At 42.1% G+C, this 22,321-nt stretch overlaps 1 protein-coding gene across 9 annotated transcripts in view; it reads left to right on the top strand.

Moving 5' to 3' along the window:
- The first annotated feature begins 1,183 nt into the window (after window positions 1-1,183).
- Window positions 1,184-22,321, top strand: part of Znf318 (zinc finger protein 318) — a 40,384-nt gene continuing 19,246 nt past the window's right edge. For 3 of the 9 annotated variants that reach the window (XR_002395655.2, XM_021259772.2, XM_004846501.4), the window contains exons 1-6: window positions 1,186-1,761; window positions 5,276-5,427; window positions 13,690-14,326; window positions 15,276-16,712; window positions 18,065-18,164; window positions 20,695-20,996. Coding sequence is in view for 7 of the 9 variants with exons in the window: in XM_021259772.2 (XP_021115431.2) it covers window positions 1,393-1,761; window positions 5,276-5,427; window positions 13,690-14,326; window positions 15,276-16,712; window positions 18,065-18,164; window positions 20,695-20,996 (2,997 nt within the window). In the remaining 2 variants the exon portion in view is untranslated. Of the gene's footprint in view, window positions 1,762-5,275; window positions 5,428-11,908; window positions 12,097-13,689; window positions 14,327-15,275; window positions 16,713-18,064; window positions 18,165-20,694; window positions 20,997-22,321 lie in introns of those variants that run through there. The other 6 variants (XM_013072910.3, XM_013072909.3, XR_002395654.2 and 3 more) reach the window with 4 other exon arrangements.

The following is a 22,321-nucleotide window of genomic DNA, read 5'->3' as shown; positions in this document are numbered from 1 at the left end:
ATACCAAAGTTTCTCTAGTGTGAGAAACTAAAAGTGCAAATAAGGATTAAAATGATTAAAATGAATAATTGATAATTTGAAATAGGAAAAGGTCCAAAGGTGTACGGTTGGTGGGAAAGGAAGGGGAAAGGGAAGAAGGGAAAGAAAAAATTATGAGAAAAGAAAAAAATGGAACCAAAGTCTATGTAAATAGGGAAGGGTGGAGTGGGTGCCTTCACACCCTACACCCTACACGCACAGGTAATGGGGAAAAAAAATAAGAACTAAGAAATATCACGTACAGGTACAAGCACCCAATGATAAATGTAAACGTATTGTATACTTAAAATGTACCAATAAAAGAATTTAAGCAAAAAAAACCCTAAGCAAATGAATAGATTTTATAATTACTTTTTTTTTGTTTTGCCTTTGTTTTGAAATCAGAAACCTTTTATGCCTAGTTCATATTCCTGAATTTTTATCTAGTTGATAGATGAAAAATATTAAGCTATTGTTTAATCAACATTTTCTTTCGTGTTTTGCACACAGTAATATTTCTTTTGGGTGCTGTCATTTTCAACTTTTGGTTTTAGGATGCAAAGCCCAGAGACAAGGCGCACAGAGAAATCCTGGTTACACTGCGGGATTGAGGAAGGGGCATGTGAATGTCATGACCTGGTGGCGGCAAGGTGCTCAAAACCTCAGGTCACTTTCTTTGAGGCCTGTTTGTGATCGTTTCGCACCACTATACCCCAGGCCCCACTTCCCATCCTCAATTTAACTCTGGAGGTTGCGGGGCCGGAACGTCACCTGACGGCTGTCACGCGGCCTCCGTGGGCGAGAGGGCTTCCGCGGGCTCCTTCCTCCCACAACTAAAAATTACAGAGGTATTTATCTTCCCACCATTTGAGCCCCCAACAGGGTGGAGGGCGCAGCGACGGCGCCAACGCGCTCACAAAGCACGTGATCGTGCAGGGACCGACGTCTCTGGCCTCCAGCGAAGGCGCTGCGGCTCTCGGCTCCCCGGGTTGTTCCTCCCCGTCCCCCACGCGCGGAGACCCCCTCCCCCGGGCGCCACGTGACCCCTGGGGGCGGGACGTGGGCGGCTTGGCGGCCGCCATTTTACGCGCTGGGTGCCAGAGCATGCGCGGCGTGGGGCGCGCGCTTCAACTCCCTCCCCTCCCCTCCGTCGCACCGCCCAGCGTTCTGAGGAGACAGGCGAAGCGAGGCGCGGAAGCTTTAGAGGGCGGGGTGTCGGCCTTTCGCTCGCTCCCTGTAACCGCCAGCCGCACCCGCGGCGGCGCGCTCGGCCCCCGGAGCTGCGCGGGGCCGAGCGAAGGGCAGGGGGTGGCAGCGGCGCCCGCCCTCTGGGCCCGAGTCGAAGCCGCCGCGGTGGCTGCAGCCGCCGGAGCCATGTACCGCAGCGGGCCCCGCGCCTCGGGCTCGTCGCACCGGGCTAAAGACGGCGGCGGGGGCGACCTGCGTACCGGCCGCGGCCCCGGCTACTCGTCAGGCCCAGCCCGCCGTCCCTCGCCGCCGCCTCCCTCCTGCGCCCCCACGCTGCGGACCCCGGCGCGCCGGCCCCGCTCGCCCCCTGCGCACCGAAGCCGCCGGGCCTCGCCGTCTCCGCCCCGCAGCCGCCGCAGCTCCCCATCCCCTCCGCGGGGCCGCCGACTCTTCCCGCCGGGCCCAGGCAGCTTCCGAGGCAGCAGCCGCGGCGAGCCCCGCGCTGATTTCTCCCGGGACGGCCGCGGGGACCACGGCGGCGACAGCGGCAGCCGGGTAATGCCACTCCTCCCAGGAGGGACCCCGCGTCTCGCACAAAGCCGGGCTCCGTCCCGGGCCGCGGCCGTGGTGCGGGAAAGTTTGCGGCACCGGGGCCACACGCGAGCCCGCCACTCCCGAGAGGGGGCGGCCAAGCCGCCCCGGCCCCGGGGAGCCGCTGTCAGGGCCTCGGGTGAGGACCTGGCGACACCGCACCTGTTAGCGGCGACACGTCGCCACGGTCACTGTCGCCGGGCCCGGCACCGTGCGATTCCAGCCTTGGAGGTGCAGCAGTGGGCACCTCCTTGCTTGGCTGAGGACCCGGCCCAAGAAGGCCGAGAGTGTCCTGGCGGAGAGAAGTAGTGGAGCTGTGATTAGGTCCCGTCTGACCGGTCCCGCAGCCCACGCTTTGCACCGTTAGGTTCACGACTAACGGCTCAGCGTGAGGTTAGAAGTGAACTTGCGGGACTGGGGTGCAGCTGTGGGCTCCTGGGTCCGGCCCCCGGCACAGGGAAACAAGGTAGATGTGACACCGACCTCCCAGGTAACCAGAGCTCAACAGAGCCTGGTGGGGCTGATATTCGGGACGGTGTTTCTATTTACAGTTCATCAGTCTTTTTTTTTTTTTTTTTTTAAACCCAGTGGCAAAAATGTTCTTTTGAGGAGCTCTCTTAACGGTCTCTGAAGTCTTCTGTGTCCTCTGGTCACGGGCAAATTGACTTGTCACTCTTAAAATTTTAAAGCTGAGACCCTGCAGTGGGAGCAAGAACAGAATACTTGTTTCCGAAACCTCTGTTTTCTACTCCAGCGTAGTTTATTTACCCTAGTCTTCTTTGTCTCAGTAAATGGTATCATCATAAATGGTACCATCCCTTGTTCAAGTCAGAGACTGTCATCATGTCCCTTCTTCCCTCTTCTAACCTGTCACACCTCGTATTTCTAACCAGTTATCTGTACCTCCAAGTGGCGCCCCGGAGCTATCCTCATGCTATCATTTTAGTCTAAACTCTTCCCTCCTGGGATGGTTGCACGTGGCTCCTTTCCATTCTACTCTTGCTATCCTCTAGTTTATTCTGTATATAGTAATCAGAATTGTTTTAAAAACTTATTTTATATGTGTGAAGTGTCTGAGCATCTGGCATGTGTTTGATATAAGAGTGAACAAACTGAGGAATTGCTCTTTGAGTTTATAAGTCTTAACTGGGTGGGTTGGATAATGAGGTGGAGAAGTTAGAAATGTCATGGCATGTTAAATGTGACTAGGTACTAAGGGCAAAATAAAGCAGATAAAGGAAGGAGTTAAGGTTTTTAGGGTAGGATAGCCAAGGAAGGTCTTCTGAGAAGGTGACTTGAGTAAATATGGGAGAGGATGAGGGAGTGGGCAGGAAGTGTCAGATCACACCCTTACTTAAAATCCTCCTGTAGTTCTTATTATACTAAGATATAATCAGAATTTCCTAATTATAAACTGGGGATGGTAACATACAACCAGTCCCCACCACTGAGGGAGACTGAGCCAGAAGGATCACCAAGTTTGAGTCCCAGCTGGACAGTTTAGCAAGACCCTGTCAAATAAGAAGGGGTGGGGTTGTAGCTCAGTAGTAGAGCTCAATCTGTTTGTTCCTGAGTTCCAGAGGGGAAAAATCCCAACTGTGGTTTCCGTCTTCTCTTTCACTTTGCTGCAGCCACACCAGACTTGTTACCCAAAACATGCCAAGTTCATTACCCAGGTAGTTCTTCCTTTTGCCTGAAACACCCTTCTGTCTTTTCTTTGCATGGCTGACATCTCATTCTGTTCTCTGGTTTAAATGATGCCACCTCCGAGAAGCTGCTAACCATCCTATCTGAAGCACCTCCTCTTCCCCAGTCTTTCATGGTGCCATGTTTTAATGACTCTAGCACTTCCCTCAATGAGAAGTACTTGAAAAAAGCACACCTGTTTTTGGCTTCCCTCCTTCACTAGAAGTGTTTAGATTCTGAGAGCAAAGACTGTATTCACTTCTCTCGTTTCCATACCCAGTAAGAATGAGAGATCATTGGGAAGATTAAAGGTATGGGCTTTTATCTCTAAGAAAATGATAATTTTAAAAAATGCTTTATTTTTGGAGTAGTTTTCTTACCATACCCATTTCTTTTTTTTTCACAATACAGATTTATTCAATTAAGTCTCATAAGTTATGTAAAAAGGCAAAGTTCAATCATAATAGCTTTATAAATAAAATATGCACCTTTATAAATAAATAATAAATATTTATAAGTGAAATATATTCCTTTATAAATAAAGAGGAAAGTGGTAACAAAACAGGAAAAATAGAGTGGTTTGAAATAAAAACCATTAAGTTAAATAAACAGTACTTCATGCTGGTTAAGGATTACCACCTTTTATGCCAGTCACAAATCATTACACATTAAGCTAAAAAGATGGAAATGCAAAGCTAAATTAACAGTTAAACATTATTAACAAATAACATCAAAATGTCTCATGTGGGCCGGGGATTTAGCTCAGTGGTTTCGCCGCCTACTACGCAAGCACAAGGACCCGAGTTCAATCCCTGGTACCAAAAAAAAAAAAAAAAAAATCTCATGCTGGTACAGGCTTGGAAAGTAGGGCGCTGACCTGCGTGTCACAGGGAGAGCATGGAGAAGTCCAGGCTTTTGGAAGGCAGCTTAGAAATATCTGCCAAAACTAACTCCATTTCTAGGATCTATACCACATAAATGAGTTCACTGAAACACTTTAATATTATTATATTTAATAATGTCAAAGACAACTTAAGTGTCCATCAGTGGAGAACAGTTAAATCTATCCCGGAGAGGGTGATGATTTGAAAAATCAAGTGAGTAGCTGTGTGTGCACTGCTAGGGAAAGAGCTCCGGTCTCTTTTGTCTGGTGAAGATAAGCGAGTTGCACAATTCACATGTGTAACCAAATTTGTGATTTTCCTTACATATATAAGTTTTATAAATGTGAAAAAAAATCTCCAAAAGGATATGCAAGGATACTTAAAGAGTGTTTACTTCTCTGGGGGCAAAAGTTGGGAATGGGGGCAATTTCTGTATTTGAATTTACATATACAGTATGGTGGTTTTGATTGTTTACAAAATAGCATTTTAAAAGCATTTAACAAAGCTTACTTGAATAAACTTTTTTTTTAATTGGATCTGTTAAATTGTTAGCAAACAATGGACACCTAAGAGGTAAGAATTGAAATCCCATATTATAAATTCTTCTTAGGGAATATGAAGCGCAGCATATAGAAGCTGACCCTTAGTCCCCTAGTGTCTGACTGTTGTGGAGGACAAGGTTGTTAGGTGTTGAGAAAATTCTTCCAAGAATAGCAGAGAATTCTATGTTCTTCTGTTATGGTTCAGGCCTGGATGTCCCCCCGAAGCCACATTTGGTCAGAGATAGCTCAATCTGGAACGTGTAACATACCCATTTCTTACTCTGTTGGACCACAACATTGTGAGTAAGGAGAATATTTTTGGCAATACGTATGTGTTGACCATATTGACTCTTTTGCCTTTGTAGAGACGCTCTCCCAGTCTGCGTTCTGATTCTTCTTTGGAACAGAGCTTAAGGATCACTGTTGGCAATGACCACTTTTGTGTTAGTACACCAGAACGGCGATGCCTTAATGATCGGCTGGGGTCACCAGTGGATAATCCGGAGGACATGGACAGGTAGGCCTCCGTTAAGGCAGGTGCACTGTACTAGTCCTAACAGGCAGAAATGTTGCTGTTTTCTGAATGATGTCTTTGAAAGGACAGTCCCAACACCGAAATTATTCCCTATATCCCTGTGTCTGAACAAAGTATGACATTTTTAGGAGGAGAGTGTATTAATATAGACTCTGTTTCTGAATTACTTGTACGAGAGAAGAGACTTTTAAAAAGCTCATCTCAGGCCGGGGATTTATCTCAGTGGTTTTGCCACCTGCTATGCAGGCGCAGGGACCTGAGTTTGATCCTCGGTACCAAAGGAAAAAATAAAACAAAAAAACTCATCTTAGTGGGCTGGGGATTTAGCTCAGTGGTTCTGCCGCCTGCTTCATAAGCTCAAGGACTGGAGTTCGATCCCTGGTACCAAAAAAAAAGAAAAAGCTCATCTTGGTATGTCTATGGTATAATCAGAGTCTCTAAAGCAAAAAAATTAATTGAAATAATGTGGATTCTAAAATACTGGAACTGTGAGGGGTCCCTTATGTAAAGAAAAGTTCTAGATGATATGGGAATTTTTTTTGTGTGTGTGTGATACTGGATATCAAACTCAGGTGTGTTCTACCACTGAGCTACATCAGCCCTTTTTATTTTTCATTTTGCAACAAGGTCTTGCTAAACTGCCCAGGCTAGCCTTGAATTTGTGATCCTCCTGCTCCACCCTCCTGAGTTGCTGGGATAACAGGCATGTGCTACCACGCCTGGCTGCAGGAAAGATGTTTTTAAAATTTTTTTTGAAGTTTGTACACATCCAAATATTGATTCAGACAGGGTTTAGATATGCCTGATATATGTATGTATATTAAACATTTAAGCAATGATAAAAGTTAGAAATCTTTATTCAATTATTTACAACTATTGAGTGCTAAGAAAGGGCAAATAGACCCACAACATGGAATATAGACCTCAGGTACTAGGAAGTTCACTATATATGGAAAGTAAATAATCTCATTAGATGTTTTTCACCTCAAAAAAGTCAGAATGGGAGTGCAGGGCTGAGACTGGGTCTTTTATGGTCTCTGCTTGCATTTCAAGAGTTTCCATAAATGATTAGCAGTAGCAAAGGTTAAAGAAATGATCTTTCATACCGAGCCTGTCTGTTCAGTAGTGCTCAGAGCAGAGGTGGGCAGATGGGGACAGTTGGGCAGGAAGACTGAGGACAGTGCTGCTCTTGGTAACATTGATTTCAAAGTTTCAGAGGCTGTGGACATGGTGAAGCAAGGCAGAGCAGTCCTATGTCCTAAAACAGTGCAGGTTCTGAGGGCAGGGCTTCAAGGTTTGTGACCCTATATTTCAGGAGACAACAGCTCTCGCCCTTCCTGTGGTTTCTATTTTGGAAGGTGATTGAGTAGGCAGTTTGGGTAGGTGGTGTGTGGGTTTCAATCCTTTTCCTTCCTTGCTGAGGTTTTGAGGGAACTTCAGCATTTCCTCTTCTTAGGCCTAGGTTGTCACTTCCCCTCTGCATAAACTTTGTTTTGAGCTTCAGATAATCTGTTGTCTTTTTAAGTTGTGAAAGTTTGGACCAGGGATTTAGCTCAGTGGTTCCGGCACCTGCCTCACATGCACAGGGTCCGGAGTTTGATCCCTGGTACCAAAAAAAAAAAAACAACCCTAGACCAAAGTTGTAAAAGTTTAGGACTATAATCATCTTTTTAGAAGCATGTGTTTCAGAGAGATGCATGCTTTAGAGAAATTGAGATTAAGGTTCTGAATGGATGTTACAGGGTCATTCTTTTCTACCACCTGTACATTTTATGTTTTTTTGCACTTTCTCAGTATGGTTTTGTGGTTTTTTTGGTGCCAGGGATCGAACTCGGGAGCTTGTGCTTGCCAGGCAGGTGCCAGAACCACTGAAGCCCCCACCCTTTCAGTATGGTTTGTGGGGATAGTTACTGTCTAGTAACACCAGACCATGGGACCATTGACATATTCAGATGTCTCTTGACAGTGATTCTCATCTTCCACTAATCAAATAGGCCATTTCCAGCCTTTATAGATGTTTATTTTCTTTTTCCTGAGACACTAATACAGTGAACCCCCCAAATTGGCTGAGGTTACGTTCCTTGAGCACCTGTGAATTGTGAAAAACTGCAAATTTCAGATATGGTCAGAAAAATCCCTATTTTTATAGTTTAAGCCATAAATATGTTGTGTCTCCCACAGTATGTAATTTAATAAAATACTGTATTGGCTGGAGATTTAGCTCAGTGGTTTTGCCGCCTGCTGCGCAAGCACAAGGACCTGAGTTCGATCCCCGGTACCAAAATAAAATAAAATACTGTATTAATTAAGCCTTGGTGCAGGGAATTTTGGTGGCATCTTAGGGATATTAGAGCTTTAAGAGGAGCAAAATCAAGAACACTTGAGATAGCTACATGTGTTACAGCAACCTATTATGATGTGGGAATGCTGATGAATCTACCATAGCTGGGTTACAGGGCAGCAGCTAATCAGCAGCAAGAAGAATTGAGTAACACTCTCAGATTGGCTGCTTGCAAACCTCCCACCAAAAAAACCCCACAAAAAAACAAAAAAAAAAAATTGCAGAGGATATTTGCTGTTTCCACAAAATTGTGGGGGTTTCCAAGAACAATCATTAGTTAGGTCCTAAGGAAAAATCTGCATATGATTGAGGCCATGAACTCTGAACTGTGATTTTGCGGGGATATACTGTATTCTTTTTCTTCCTATTGAGTCTGTTATGTTTATTATATCAAGTTGGACAACAGCCAAGTGACCAGGGTTGTTACTACTTTAGCAGTCCTTTAGCTAACTATAACTTGTTCCAAAATACAGCATGACCAGTTTGTATGAAAAATTCTGAGAAAACTGGGTTTCTCAAGACTAGTGGATATGAGGTCAATTTCTCCTGTTTATCAAAGTACTTTGTACACTAAACATTCGCTCTTCTTTTTTTTTTTTGGTACCGGGGATTGAACTCGGGACCTTGCGCATGCAAGACAGGTGACAGAACCACTGAACTAAACCCCCGCCAAAACATTCTCAATTAGGAGAAATTCTTATCTCCTAACTCCTCCTGGCCCTGATAGAGTTTGATGAAATAGGATATATTTCCCTTTGATTTACTTAAGGAAAAGACACAAGCAGAAACTTTTTGGGGGCATTTTGAGGACTCAGCAAAGGAAAAGAATGGAGAGTTTAGACTCTGAAGGACTTTTTTTTTTAACGTGCTGGAGATTGAACGAGGGCATTTAGGCAAGTGCTCTCTGGCACTTGGACTATACCTGTAGCCATAAAGGACATTTTTAAAGAAATCATATATATTTTTAACCACTTTATTAAGATATAATTAACATACCATATAATTTACCCTCTTAAAGTGTATAGTTCAGGAGCTTTTATTGCTTGCTCTTTTTTTTGTTTTCGTACTGGGGATTGAACTCGGGACCTTGTGCTTGCGAGGCAGGCAGCAGAACCACTGAGCTAAATTCCCAGCCCTACAGAGGTTATTAATTTCTTTTTCTTTTTCTTTTTTTTTTTTTGGTACCAGGAATCGAACTTAGGACCTTGTGGCTTGTGAGGCAGGTGCTGGAGCCACTGAGCTAAATCCAGCAGCTTTAAGTATAGTCAGTGTTGTGGGTCCACCAGTACAGTCAGTTTTATAGCATTTTTGTTAGGTCATAAAGAAACCTGTCATCTTCAGCCATTACTCTCCTCACCCTAGTCCCAGCCCTAACCTACTTTCTCTATATATAGATTTGCCTATTCTGGACATTTTCTTTTCTTTTTTTCCCGGTACTGGGAATTGAACTCGGGACCTTGCACTTGTCAGGCAGGCATGGCACCACAGAGCCACATCCCTGGGCCCCTGTACATTTTCTTATAAATACAGTTGTATGTTATATTGTCCTTTGTGACTGGCTTCTTCCATTTACAATAATGTTTTTAAGGTTTATTCATGTGGATAGCATTCTTTTCTATAGCCAAAAATACTTCATTGTATGCATAACCATATTTTGTGTATTTATTAGTAGTGAACGGATAGACAGCACTGAGTTGTTTTCACTTTTTGGCTATCACAAATAATGCTGCTAAGCCGGGTGTGGTAGCACACACCTGTAATCCCAGCACTTGGGAGGCTGAGGCAGAAAAATCACTGAGTTTGAGGCTATTCTGGGCTACATTCAAGGGCAACTTGAACTACATAGTGAGACCCTGTCTCAAAACAAGCAAACAAACAAATGCTACTGTGAATGTTAATGTATAAGCTTTTATGTGGACTTAATGTACTTTTTTTCTTTTTTCTTTTTTTCCTTTGGTGGTAATGAAGATCGAACCCTGGGTCTTGTGCATGCTAGCCAGGCATTTACTGCTGAGCTACACTCCCAGCCCTACATTTTCTAACTTGCTTAGTGGAAATTTGTAAACACAAAAAAATAGATTAGTACAGTGAACCCTCATGTGGCCATTACCTATATCTAGCAATCAGTTGTTTGTTTGGTTTTTTTTTGGTACCGGGGATCGAACTCCAGACCTTGAGCTTGCAGAGCAGGCAGTGGAACCACTGAGCTAAATCCCCGGGCCACTAGCAATCAGTTTTTGGGGGTTTTTTTTGGTACCAGGGATCGAACTTGGGTCCTTGCGCTTGCACAGCAGGCGGCGAAACCACTCAGCTAAATCCCTGGCCCCCTAGCAATCAATTTTTACAATAGACTTTATATTAGAAAACAGTGGGAGTTACCCTAGGCTTCTAGAGAATGTCCATGACTGGACTCCTCAGACTCCAGGAGATGTGGTACTTCTTAGGGCTTAGCTTTTATCATAGCCAGTTTTCTCTTATTTCTTAGGAGTCCTGTGGAAAGAGGACCTGAGCTTCTAATAATCAGCCTGATTTCTGACTCTATTTAGTTTCTTTTTTTTTCCCCCTTAAATTCTTTTATTGGTACATTTTAGGTATACAATACATTTACATTTATCATTGGGAACTTGTACCTTTATATGATATCTCTTGGTTCTTATTTTTTCCCCATTCCCCTGCCCTCCCTTCAACTCCTCAACCCCTCCCTATTTACAAAGACTTTGTTTCCATTTTTTCCTTTTCTCATATTTTTTCCTGTCCCTTCTTTCCTTTCCCCACGGCTCCCACTTCCCCTAACCCTTTGCACCTTTTCTTCCTATTTCACATTATCAGTTATTTTAATCCTTATTTGTACTTTCAGGTTCTCACACTAGAGAAACTGTTCGGTATTTACATGTTTGTCCTGTTTTTTTCACTTAAGAGTATGCCCTCAATGTGTATCCATTTAGCTATAAATGACTCTAGTTTCTCATTCTTTATGGCTGAGTAGTACTTCATTTTATAAAAAAAAAAACAAGCCCACATCTTCTTTATCCAGTCTCCAGTTGATGGGTAATTGGGATATTTCCAAGCTTTAGCTATTACAAACTGTGCCGCTGTAAACATGGGTGCGCATATATCACTGTGGTGTGATTCTTTTAATTCTTTTGGGAAGATAGCCAGCAGGGGAATAGCTGGGTCAAATGGGACCTCTAATCCTAGTTTTTTGAGGTATCTGACTATATGATAGCTTAAAAAAACTTATTTATATGCTTTCTTTAATTGTATGTCTCCTTTTGCTGGAAATTTTACATCTGGAGTGAGGCTTCCTGAGAAGCATCTTATCATTCCTAGCTTCTTGACATTTAGTGTTGAATTAAAGCAAGGGCTATATTCCACATAATAGTTTTAGTGTGGAGCTGACCATAAAAGCATGGATGGACTTGCCACTACCCATGTAGTCTATGTTATTTCCCTACACTCACATGATAAGACTTTTTTGTATGGTAGATGGTATTTTAGTAATGGAGTGACTCAACTCATAGCCATTCCTTCCTGGAAGTAGGTATGGTCATGACTGGTAGACCTACAGAGTAAAAACTTTTTTTCAGTTATATTTGATTTAAGAGATCATCCTTGGTACATTCACATTCCATCCTGTTTCATACTATGTTGAGACCTCAAAGTTTACTAGATTCCAATCTGGTTTTCCACAGGTAGCATTGTTTTAGTGGAAGTGAGAAAGTTTAACCTTGATAGCCTTTCATAAAGTAATTTATAGCTGTTGCCCAATTCTATAGCTTTGAACAAAGGCAGTACTGGTGGATAAGAAAAGGGAACTTCATGGTGTTCTGCTAGGGTAGTCCCAGAGGTAGGAAAACAATTATTAAAAAAAAATCACTTCTAGAAGCATACATATTTTTTTGTTGTTGTTTTTTGTTTTTTGGTACCGGGGATTGAACTTGGGTCCTTGTGCTTGCAAGGCAGGCGCTGGAACAACTGAGCTAAATCCCTGGCCCTAGAAGCATACATGTGCGCACACATGCAGAGTAACTACTACAAATAGTATGCCAATAATTGCCATCCTTTACATAGTAATTTATTTGAACATGAGTAACATGGATGAATTTCCATTTTTCATTTAGATTGTTTAAAAGTTATATGCTTAAAGTACTAGAGGATTTTTATTTCTTTTTTTTCAAGACCAAGAATTGTAGTTTAGTAACATGTTCGGGGTTTGTTGGTTTGTTTTTTTTTCCAGTACCAGAGCTCGAACTCAGGACCTTGTGCTTTCGAGGCAGGTGCAGAACCACTGAGCTAAATCTCCAACCTGAGTTGAGTGTTTTTTGGTACACATACAGAATGATAAATAATTTTGAATAGAGTATATAATTTACCAACTAAGAATACATGTTTTTGAGCAAGACTTCCACTTATGACCAAGAACATGTCTAGCAAATACCATTTAGCCAATACTATCTTTTTTTCTTTTCTGAGGCAAAAATTTATTGGTATATTTTGGATATTACATAATGATAACATTTATCATAGGGAATTTGTACCTGTACATGATATATCTGGCTTCCTTTTTTTCCCATCCTCTCCCCTTCAACCCCTCTTCCTCTCCTTATATACAAGAACTTTGTTTCCATTTTTTTCCTTCTATTTTCTTTTTTTTCCTTGTCCCTTCTTTCCTTTCCTCCTCCCCTCTCCCTTGTTTCCTTTCCCATTTGAACATTTTCTTTCCATTTCCCAGTGTCTGTTATACATTTTAGTCCTTATTTCTTTTTCAGTTTCTCACACCAGAGAAACAATGTGGTATTTAAACACGTGTGTCTGATTTATTTCACTTAAGAGTATGGTCTCAAGGTGCAGAGGATCTGTATTTCTATCTATGATTTAAATTTCTCTTTTGGGTCATAGAAGGTCTGTAGCCACAGTGCCCAAAAAGGTTAGGTCAGTGTGGATGGTGCAGAGCTCTGGGCTAAAAAGAGTTGTCCCATCCTGCATTTTTTCCTTCATGCCGTGGAGAGCTGAGACTTTTATATTTCTGTGAAATAAAAACATAGTGAGCCAAACCATCACTTTTGTATGGGCCAAAGATTAGCAGAGTGCTTGTGGATATCCAGGTGAGATAGGAAGAAGGGTGACAAAGCACAGTTCTATGGGTTTTCAATTCTCCCCCACAGTTACACCTATTTTTCCCAAGTGAGATATCATAGAACTTTTAACATGTAGACATGAAGTTGGGGCTGGTGTGATGTAAGTAGGGTGGAAGGCCCAGAGTCTTCTGGTTCTGTTTTCCTCACACCTTTTTCCTTTAGAGAATGCCTAAGCATTTTTTATAATCTCTGTGGAATACAGCTTAAAAACCATTGTTCTGGACTGGTGTTCCTCAGACTTTGAACCTGGAGGACAGGTCCTATACTGGTGGTCTTGTTAAAATGCAGGCTCTGACTATAGTAGGCAGAACCTGAGGATTTGTGTTTCTAATAAATTCCCAGTTAATGCCAATGCTGCTGGTCCAGATTATACTTTTGGTAGCCAAGAGCTTGAATTTGGTTAGTCTGGAGTTGTGCAAACTTGAGACTCTCTATATTCTGTTAGTGGTGTTTTCGCATCTCTCAAACCCTAATATGATACTCTACATTCCCAGTCTAATCAAAGAAATCAGCCTGAAAGCTGTGTCTACATGTATTGGTAAGATCACCCCCGGTTAGAGGCTGAAGCTCCTTGTGCCCCTGGGGAAAGGGAGGAGAAATGTTTCAAATGTTTCATGTATTGCATAGATCTGTTCTTGGATTTCATAATTATTATCTTTTGTCCTAAGCATTCTATAGTCCATTAGTCAAATATCAGTCTTAATCTTGTCTGGTCTTGTCCTTTTCAAGTCCATTATATTTAGCGGTGCTTGTCTGTTTCCTCAGGGATGACCTGATTGATGATTCTGTCTTCACTCGACGCTCCCAATGCTCTCGGGGTCTTGAGCAATATATTTCCCAGGAGGAGAGGCCTCTTAGTCCCTTCTTGGGACAACTTGATGAGGACTACAGAACAAGAGAAACTTTCCTGCATCGATCTGATTATAGTCCCCATGTCAGTTGTCATGATGAGCTGTTGCGGGGAACAGAACGGAATAGAGATAAACTCAAAAGCTCCTACTCTGTTCGATCTGAGGAAAGGAGCCGGGAGGCCAAAAGGCCCCGTTATGATGATACAGAAAAGATACACAGCATGGAAGGGGATCACCCAAGTTTTACATCAGGAACTCGCAACTATCGGCAGCGTAGACGAAGCCCAAGTCCTAGGTTTCTAGATCCTGAGTTTCGCGAGCTGGACCTTGCCAGGAGAAAGCGAGAGGAAGAGGAACAAAGTAGGAGCTTGAGTCAGGAGCTGGTGGGAGAAGGTGACAGTGGTACTGGCTGTTCCATCCCTGGATTATCAGGTTCCCTGACAGCTTCAGAGCCTGGATATTCTTTGCATCGGCTGGAGGAAGTATCTGCAATGCCCAAGAAGTCCATTCTGAAGAAGCGGACTGAGGTGGATATGGAGCCTTCTGTACAGGTCTCTGTTAAATATTTTCTGGGGTCACTTGCTAGTCCCTTTGGTATCATAAACCCTGGTTATTTTCCTGGAGGCTGTGTCCCTAGTGGTATATTTGTAATATATACTGGACCAACATTGTTATATACATGAGCTACACCTTATAGGAGTGTCCAAGTGAAACCATAGGTCTCATAATGCATTGGTAGAGGGCTTCCATTATCATATTTTTAGGCTTCCTAAAGATACATTTTAGAGAGTAGCTACTGAAAGTTTTTTTCCTTATGGTAAATAGTCCTGTAGGAATCTTCAAATATGGGTTTCTTGGACATGAAACTTAAGGGGCAAAAGAAGGAGTTGATCCTGAATATCCTCATGTCTTTTTAGAGAGAAGACAAATGTATAAGTTGTAGGACAGTAGACCAGAAACCAAGTAATTCTAATTTTGGACCCACTGGTGCCACCAGCTTGGTGCATGATTTTTAGATGTCACCTCATCATTCTAAGCCTTGCTATTTTTTCCTTTGTTATGAAAAGATGATCAGGCAAGACCACTAGTCTAGCTATAGGGGTCAAAAGAAGTGACTGAAGCAAGTGGTGCCTGGTTGGTTAAAATTCCAGACTTACTGTTGTCACTTCAAAGCAGCACCACTTGTATGTTTTTTCTTTTGGAGAGCCATAGAAATGAAAAGCTGTGGGATCTCTAAAATCCTTTTGAAATCACATTCTTTGAAAAAGTCTTTTAGAAAGGGTGAAAGTGGGAATTCCATGAAGTCTGCCTCATTTTCTTGTTGGAGCAGAGACATCTGGAGAGATGGGGACCCATATCTCAAACTTGGCTAAAAACATGTCCTTTAGACTTATGTCTCCCCTATTGACTGAGAAAGAACAAAGCTTTAAAGTATTTATCTCAGCTACTAATATCCTGAGATTCTGCAAGAGGTTAAATCAATTATGTTTGCCTTTGCAGCTTGGCAGTTTTTCCAGCAGCACCAGCACCAGCCAGGATCACCCAGGGTACTCTGGACACTCATCTCTTCCGCTGAGTGGTGCTATTGCAGCTTTTGCTACAGAGATTGAAGACAAGGGGACAACAGTGGAGGCTGCCCTGAAGGAACCTCAGGGCAACCTCTACCAATGGGGTCCCCTCCCTGGGGTGCCCAAAGACAACAGTCCTCTCAGAGAAAAATTTGGAAGCTTTCTGTGCCACAAAGAAAAACTGGATTTGAAGGCTGAGGGACACACAGACTTCTTACTGCCCCATGAGAGAGCTAGCCAGGATGGAAGTGGGTTTTCCCGAATTCTGAGCATGTTGGCAGATTCTACCAGCACACAGGAGAAAAGGCGCCGAAGCTTCCCTGACATTGAGGATGAGGAGAAATTTCTCTATGGTGATGAAGAAGAGGACTTTAAGGCAGAGTCACCACCAAAGCCCCCTGGGAGTTCTGAGACTGAAGTTATGAGGCAGAAGGCAAGCTCCCTGCCCTCTTCATCTCCAGCTATAAAGCTGGAATCCCTAGAAGAGACCAGTCCTGAATATGCCAAGATTCATGACTTGCTAAAGACCATAGGGCTGGATATTGGAGTAGCAGAGATTAGTCAGCTGGCTGTGCGTACACAGGAGCGACTTCATGGCAAGAAGCCATCATCACGCTCCACAGCTGATCGCCGTTCCTCTGTTGACCGACACTTTTCAGCAGACCGTTGCTCTTCTGTTGACCACTGTTTCTCAGTTGATCAGTGCTCCTCAGATCCCCACAGGCTGGATGACAGAGATGTACACCATGGCAGTGCCCACTCTCCAGAGGGGTCCCGTCCACACCCAGCCTCCCCAGTGGATCCTTACTTGCTCACAAAACACAGCCCTCCCTTCCTAAAATCTGACCATCCAGTGAGTCATGTTTCAGGACCCAAGGTGGTTGGTAGTGGGTTTCAGTCAGCTGTTGCAGTCAGGTGCGTATTGCCCTCTGCACCATCTACCCCGATTAGGCTTCCCCACTCTGCTTCATTATCTCAGTTTCATGTGCCACAGCCCTCTCAGTTTGCTGCCGCTCGGATACCTCCAAACTATCAGGGACCTGCCATCCCTGCTGCCTCATTTGATGCCTATAGGTCCTACATGGCCTATGCAGCTGCAAGATGGCCCATGTACCCTGCATCTCAGCCAGCAAGCCCCCTTCTTCCTGAGCTACACAGAATAATGCCACTAACCAAACAGGCTTCTCGGAGCCGTCCCAACCTCCGTGTGATCCCCACTGTGACTCCTGACAAGCCCAAACAGGAGGAGCCAGTGCCAGACTCAGTTCCTACTGCCCAAGTGCCTGTCCAGGTGTCCATCCCACCACTCATAAGATACAACCCAGAGAAGATCTCTGATGAAAAGAACCGCGCCTCCCAGAAGCAGAAGGTAGATATTCGCTTCGGACTCTTGTGCCTGAGTTTATTTTAACAGAAATTTGTCTTTTAGAGGGGGCTGAACATTTGTAAGAGCCTTCTACTCTTAAGTCCTTTGGAGGTTGCAGTTATTGCCCTAAGTATGTAATGTAAATAGCCCCTTAATCTTCTCATGTGTTTTGTCCCTACTGCTAAGTAGAGTCTGCCCGTAAGTCCCATTCTGATTGCTAGATTTTTCATATTTATTTCTCTATCCATGTTGATGGCCTTAGAGAACACTGAGGGTGGGAGCTAAGAGCCTTAAAGTCTCCCATAGTCTCATTTTTTTCCAGATTAAAAAAAAATTAGCTAATCCTCTTAATTTTCTTTTTTTATTTTTCCTCTTAATTTTCTGTTATACTCAGATACCCTGAACTTCAGGCTTTAGTTTTATTGAAGTGTTATTTGGAAAAGGTTCAATAAAGGCAACACTTCAGACTTCAGAGACAGTATTTGAAGACTGAGTACTCTCTCATCACTTTCCCTCTAAGAGACTAACACTTAAGTCAGGGCTGATAATGCATAGACTTTTTTTCTATTGGCCTATCAGAGACAAGCCATATGTATTTTTTCTATTAGGTGGTAATAATACAGTTTAAAGATCATGAGCTTTAGGGCAAATATACCTGTATTTTAAATCTCTTACTGACTGGGTAAGTTAACTTTACATCAGCTGAGTTTTCTTACTATAATACAGAGAAAATGTGAGGATTAAATAGCATGAAATATGTAATGTGACTAATACAGTAATACAGTGCCTCATCCATGCCACATAATTTCTTTCTCCATGGCTCCCTTTGGCTCAGAACCATTGTTCAGTAGTTGTTGTCAGTGGTTTTAGGTGATTGCTGCATAAGAATACTGCTTTCTGGGTAGTATAGCTCTGAAAAGAAGAATAATTTTATTCTGGAATCTGGATCAGACTGAAATAGCATTTTTTTTTTTGGTACCAGGGATCAAACTTGGGTCCTTGTGCTTGTGCAGCAGGAGGTGAAACCATTGAGCTAAATCCCCGACCCTGAAATAGCATTTTTGACTACAAAATCAGTGCCTCACATACCTTGAGACCATACTCAAGTGAAATAAATGAGACACACACATTCAAAATATCATATGGTTTCTCTGGTGTGAGAAATGCGAAGTGTAAATAGAGGCCAAAATTTATAATAGATACTATGGAAAAAAACCCCAAACAAACAGTGCCTCACTGTGCAGGCATTTGATCCTTGGATTAAGATACCTAGCATGTGGGCTTCTGGAAGAGAGCAGTAGAAAAAAGAGAATGTTGGAGGCTGAGGGACTCTCTTACCATTTTGTTCTCTGTAGGTTATTGAAGAGAGGGAAAAACTGAAGAGTGATCGGGAAGCCCGCCAGAAGAAAATGTACTATCTTAGGACTGAATTGGAGCGACTGCATAAACAACAAGGTATCAAACAAATCAAACAACTCCTGTGCATGAGTGCCTTTTTTGTAGTGACTTGAACAGGGGAGGTGTTGGTATTCTCAGGCAGGTTCGGTGACCCAAAGCCTCTTCTAAAAAAAATTATAACAGAGTGGAGAATGTACCTTTGCAATAGAGTGCTTATCTTGCATGCATGAGGCCAAGACCATGGGTTCAGTCTCTTCGACCACAAAAAAGAAGCCACTGTTCTCCCAGATTATTAACATCTTATTACATTTGCGCTATTCTTTTGTTTGTTTTTTTGTTTGGTACCGGGGATCAAACTCAGATCCTTATGCTTGTGAGGCAGCGGGCAGAACCACTGAGCTAAATCCCCGGCCCTCTTTTTTTTTTTTTAAGAGTAGGAAAATTTATTGGGGAATAAGAATAGCTCCTGAGAGATAGGAGGGATCCCCAGTGGGTTGCCCTGCTCTATTCTTTTATTTCTTTATCTCAGTCCATGTGTATGTGTGTGATTTTTTTCTGAACTCTGTTTATAGTAAGTTGTAGATATGGCCCACCTTTACCAGTAAGTACTTAAGTGTATATTTCCTAACAATAAAGAATTTATATGCATAACCATAGTGTACTAATCAAAATTAGGAAATTAACAGCAAAATGGTACTATTATCTAGTTCACCAGTCTTACTTGTATTTTACCAGTTGTCTCAATAAGTTGTGTGTGTGCGTGCGTGTATGCATGCATGTATGTATTATGTGTGTATGTGTTGCTGGATATTGAACCCACAGCCTTTGCACTGAGCTACATCCCTGGCCCTTTTTTATTTTTTGTTTTGAAGTAGGGTCTTGCTAAGTCTTAAGTTGTCCAGGCTGGCCTCAAACTTTGAATCCTCCTGTCTCAGCCTCCCAGAATGCTGTGATTACAGGCATGTGCCACCATGCCAGGCTCTCAGTAATGCTCTTTACAGCAAAAGAAACACCTTATTCATCACATTCGTTGCTATATTCTTTTATTTATTTATTTATTTATTTATTTTGTGGTACCGGGGATCGAACTTGGGTCCTTGTGGTTGCGAGGCAGGTGATGGAAAACTCACTGAGCTAAATCCCTTGCCCTTAGTCTTCTATCTTTTAGTAATTCCTGAGTTTGTGTTTTGTAACAAGACGTTTTAGAAGAGGTCACATATTTTGTAGCATATCTCTTAATTTTGGTTTGTCTAATGTTTCCTTATGATTAAATTTGGGTATTCACTTTTGGCAGGAATATTACAGAAGCAATGATAAGTTTATACCATATGTTGATTTATTCCATTACTGATGATATTAACTTTGATCGTTTGGTTAAGGTGGTGTCTGCCAGGTTTTCCCACCATAAATTACTATTTTATCCTTTTAAATTAATAAATATCTTATAAAGAAGATACTTTAAGGTTAGATTTCCATTCACTAGTTAAACATCCATTAATAATTCTTGCCCAAATCAATTATTATGATTATTAAATAATGATTTTCCAATTTCATCATTGTACTTTTATTGTCTGGCTTCTGTCATAAGAAGGAACTTCCCAGCCTGTATGTGTTTGCTCATTCATATCAGTGTGAATTCATGGATTCTTCACTCAATAGTAGCAGGTTATAATGTTTCATTATCATTTATTTTCATGATCAGAGTGTCTCAGATTTAACTGGTGGGACCCCCATGAGCTGGCTCCATGTCCTTACAGTAGTCCCTCATCTTCTTTTGAGCACATCCTTACTTTTTGCTCCACAATGTTCTGTAATGCCTTATCCCACCCCACCCCCCATACCAGGAATTGTACTCAGGACCTTCCGCTTGTGAGGTAGGCTTGGCGTCACTGAGCTAAATCCTTGGCCCTTGTAATGCCTTACTTTTTATTCTATTTCTTCATCTATGCTTTTGGGAATTGATATACACAGTGAAAAAAGAATATCACAAGGCCTCTGCATATTGCAGCTTATTGATAGAATGAAATAACAGTAGAAGATATAATTGCTTTTGTCTGGGCTTGGATTGTTTAGGGTTAAGAAACTTTCATTTATCCTGCTAAGATCAGTCTATGAGGATCTGCAGTTTAGAATAGGGGATAACAATAGGTGAGCCTGAGGCAAAACCTAAAACTCACTGTGGGAGTTGGTAGTGTCCTTAAATCAGATAAAATATGTGACTTTAATTTTTTTTACCCTCTGAATAATTATTTGGCTCTCTGAAGAGAGGACAGCTGTTATATTCATAGTTACAGTATTTATTACTCTTTTTAGGGGACCATGCACGCAGATGTGTATGTACTATTTGGAGAGTTGGTAGAACCCTGAAGCTTATTTATACATCCTTAGCAGTCACCGTGACTACAGAAAGGATAATGTGATCAATCACCTATCCTGCCCCTTCATATGAGATGGAAGGAGAGTCTCATTTGCCCTTAGAAACTTGTGGAAAATGATTTTGTAACCATAAAGCTCTGACAGGTCATTACTTTAAATGAAAAATGACTCACTATTTCCCCCACTTTTTTGTTGGCATTTGACTATTCAGGGGAGATGTTACGCAAGAAGCGAAGGGAGAAGGATGGTCACAAAGACCCACTCCTGGTGGAGGTGAGTCGGCTGCAGGATAACATAATGAAGGACATTGCAGAGCTACGGCAGGAAGCAGAAGAGGCAGAAAAGAAGCAATCTGAACTTGACAAAGTGGCTCAGATTTTGGGAATTAATATCTTTGATAAATCGCAGAAATCTTCAAATGACAGTAAAGAGCCTGCTGAGAAGCCTGGGAAAGCAGAAAAATCTAAGAGCCCAGAGAAAGTATTGGCTTCCTCAAACTCTTCTAGCAATAAGGTAATAACTCGGCTTATATCTTTCTTTCCACGAACTCCTCTAGAAGCTTTGCAGCATTTTCTTGGCTTCATTTTAGAAAGTATTCTTAACTCTTCTTAGAGTTATATTCTTTTTTTTAGTTCATTCTTTTTTTTTTTTTTTTTTTTGGTATTTTTGACTTTTATATTTTCTAGCACAAGATGATGATTTGTGTCCTGAGGAATTTAAGTTTTATATTTACCATGTATAGGCCTTCAGTTCATTCTTTTTTTTGTTGTTAATACATATGTAGTACATAATGTGTACCTTCCTTGTAGGGAATTGGTACATGTATATAATACATCTTAATTCCTTTTTTTCATCTCTTTTCCCTTCCCTCCCTCTGCTCCATCCATCTCTTGATCTTGTTCCTTTTTTTGTATATATTTACAGTTCATAATATTTATATTTTCTTAAAGCATAGATCAAATCATGGTACTCTCTTTTAGAATTTTAGCAGTTCCCTGTTGCCCACAAAATAGAATCTAAAATCCTTAGTATTCAAGGCCTTCCATGTTCTTGTTATAGAATTTATTCCTTAACCTACTCCCATCCAGTGTATTCACAGTTTATACAGTATATGCCATTTGGGGAGGTTTATATTTAGCAATCATGTTCATGTGTACCACTGTATTGCTAAAACCAGTGGCTACATTTCACCTCTCCAGTCAGCAGCATTTAACACAGGAAAGTACTTTGTTCTTCAAATGCTTTCTTATTTTATCTTCTCTCATCCTTCTTTACCTCTGACTACTGCAACTTGGTCTCCTTTACTGCCTGTCTTTCTGTACATGTTCTTTAAATATTTGAGTTTGTCAGGGCTCATTCCTAGCCCAGTTCTTCAGAATCCTACTTTCTCCTTAAGCCATTTCATCTAGTTTTATTTGGAAATACTATGTGACAACTTCCAGTTTTATGTTTGAGCTGAAATGATCCTTGTGAGTGTGTAACAGCCCACTCTCTGGTGTTATGCATTCTTAATGAACAGCACCACTATCCAGTAGCTTCCCCGGTCACCTTCCTGCCTTCCTGCCCACCTTCCTACCTTCCTACCTTCCTTTCTTCTTTCCTTCCTTCCTGTACTAGGGTTTGAACAAGGACTCATGCATGCTAGACAAATACTCTCCCACTGAGATATATATTTTTTTTTTAATTTTTTTTTTTTGGTACTGGGGATTAAACCCACAACCTTGCACTTGCGAGACAGGCATGGTGCACTGAGCTAAATCCCCAGGCCTATTCTTATTTTTTCACAGGGTCTCAATAAATTGCCAAGGTTGGCCTCAAACTAATGATTCTCCTTCCTG

The sequence above is a fragment of the Heterocephalus glaber genome, unplaced genomic scaffold (genome assembly GCF_053883595.1).
Source record: "Heterocephalus glaber isolate CG9 unplaced genomic scaffold, H.glaber_assembly_v1.0 deba00001497, whole genome shotgun sequence".
Classification (NCBI taxonomy): Eukaryota; Metazoa; Chordata; class Mammalia; order Rodentia; family Bathyergidae; genus Heterocephalus; species Heterocephalus glaber.
This window is presented reverse-complemented; position numbering and strand designations above follow the sequence as displayed.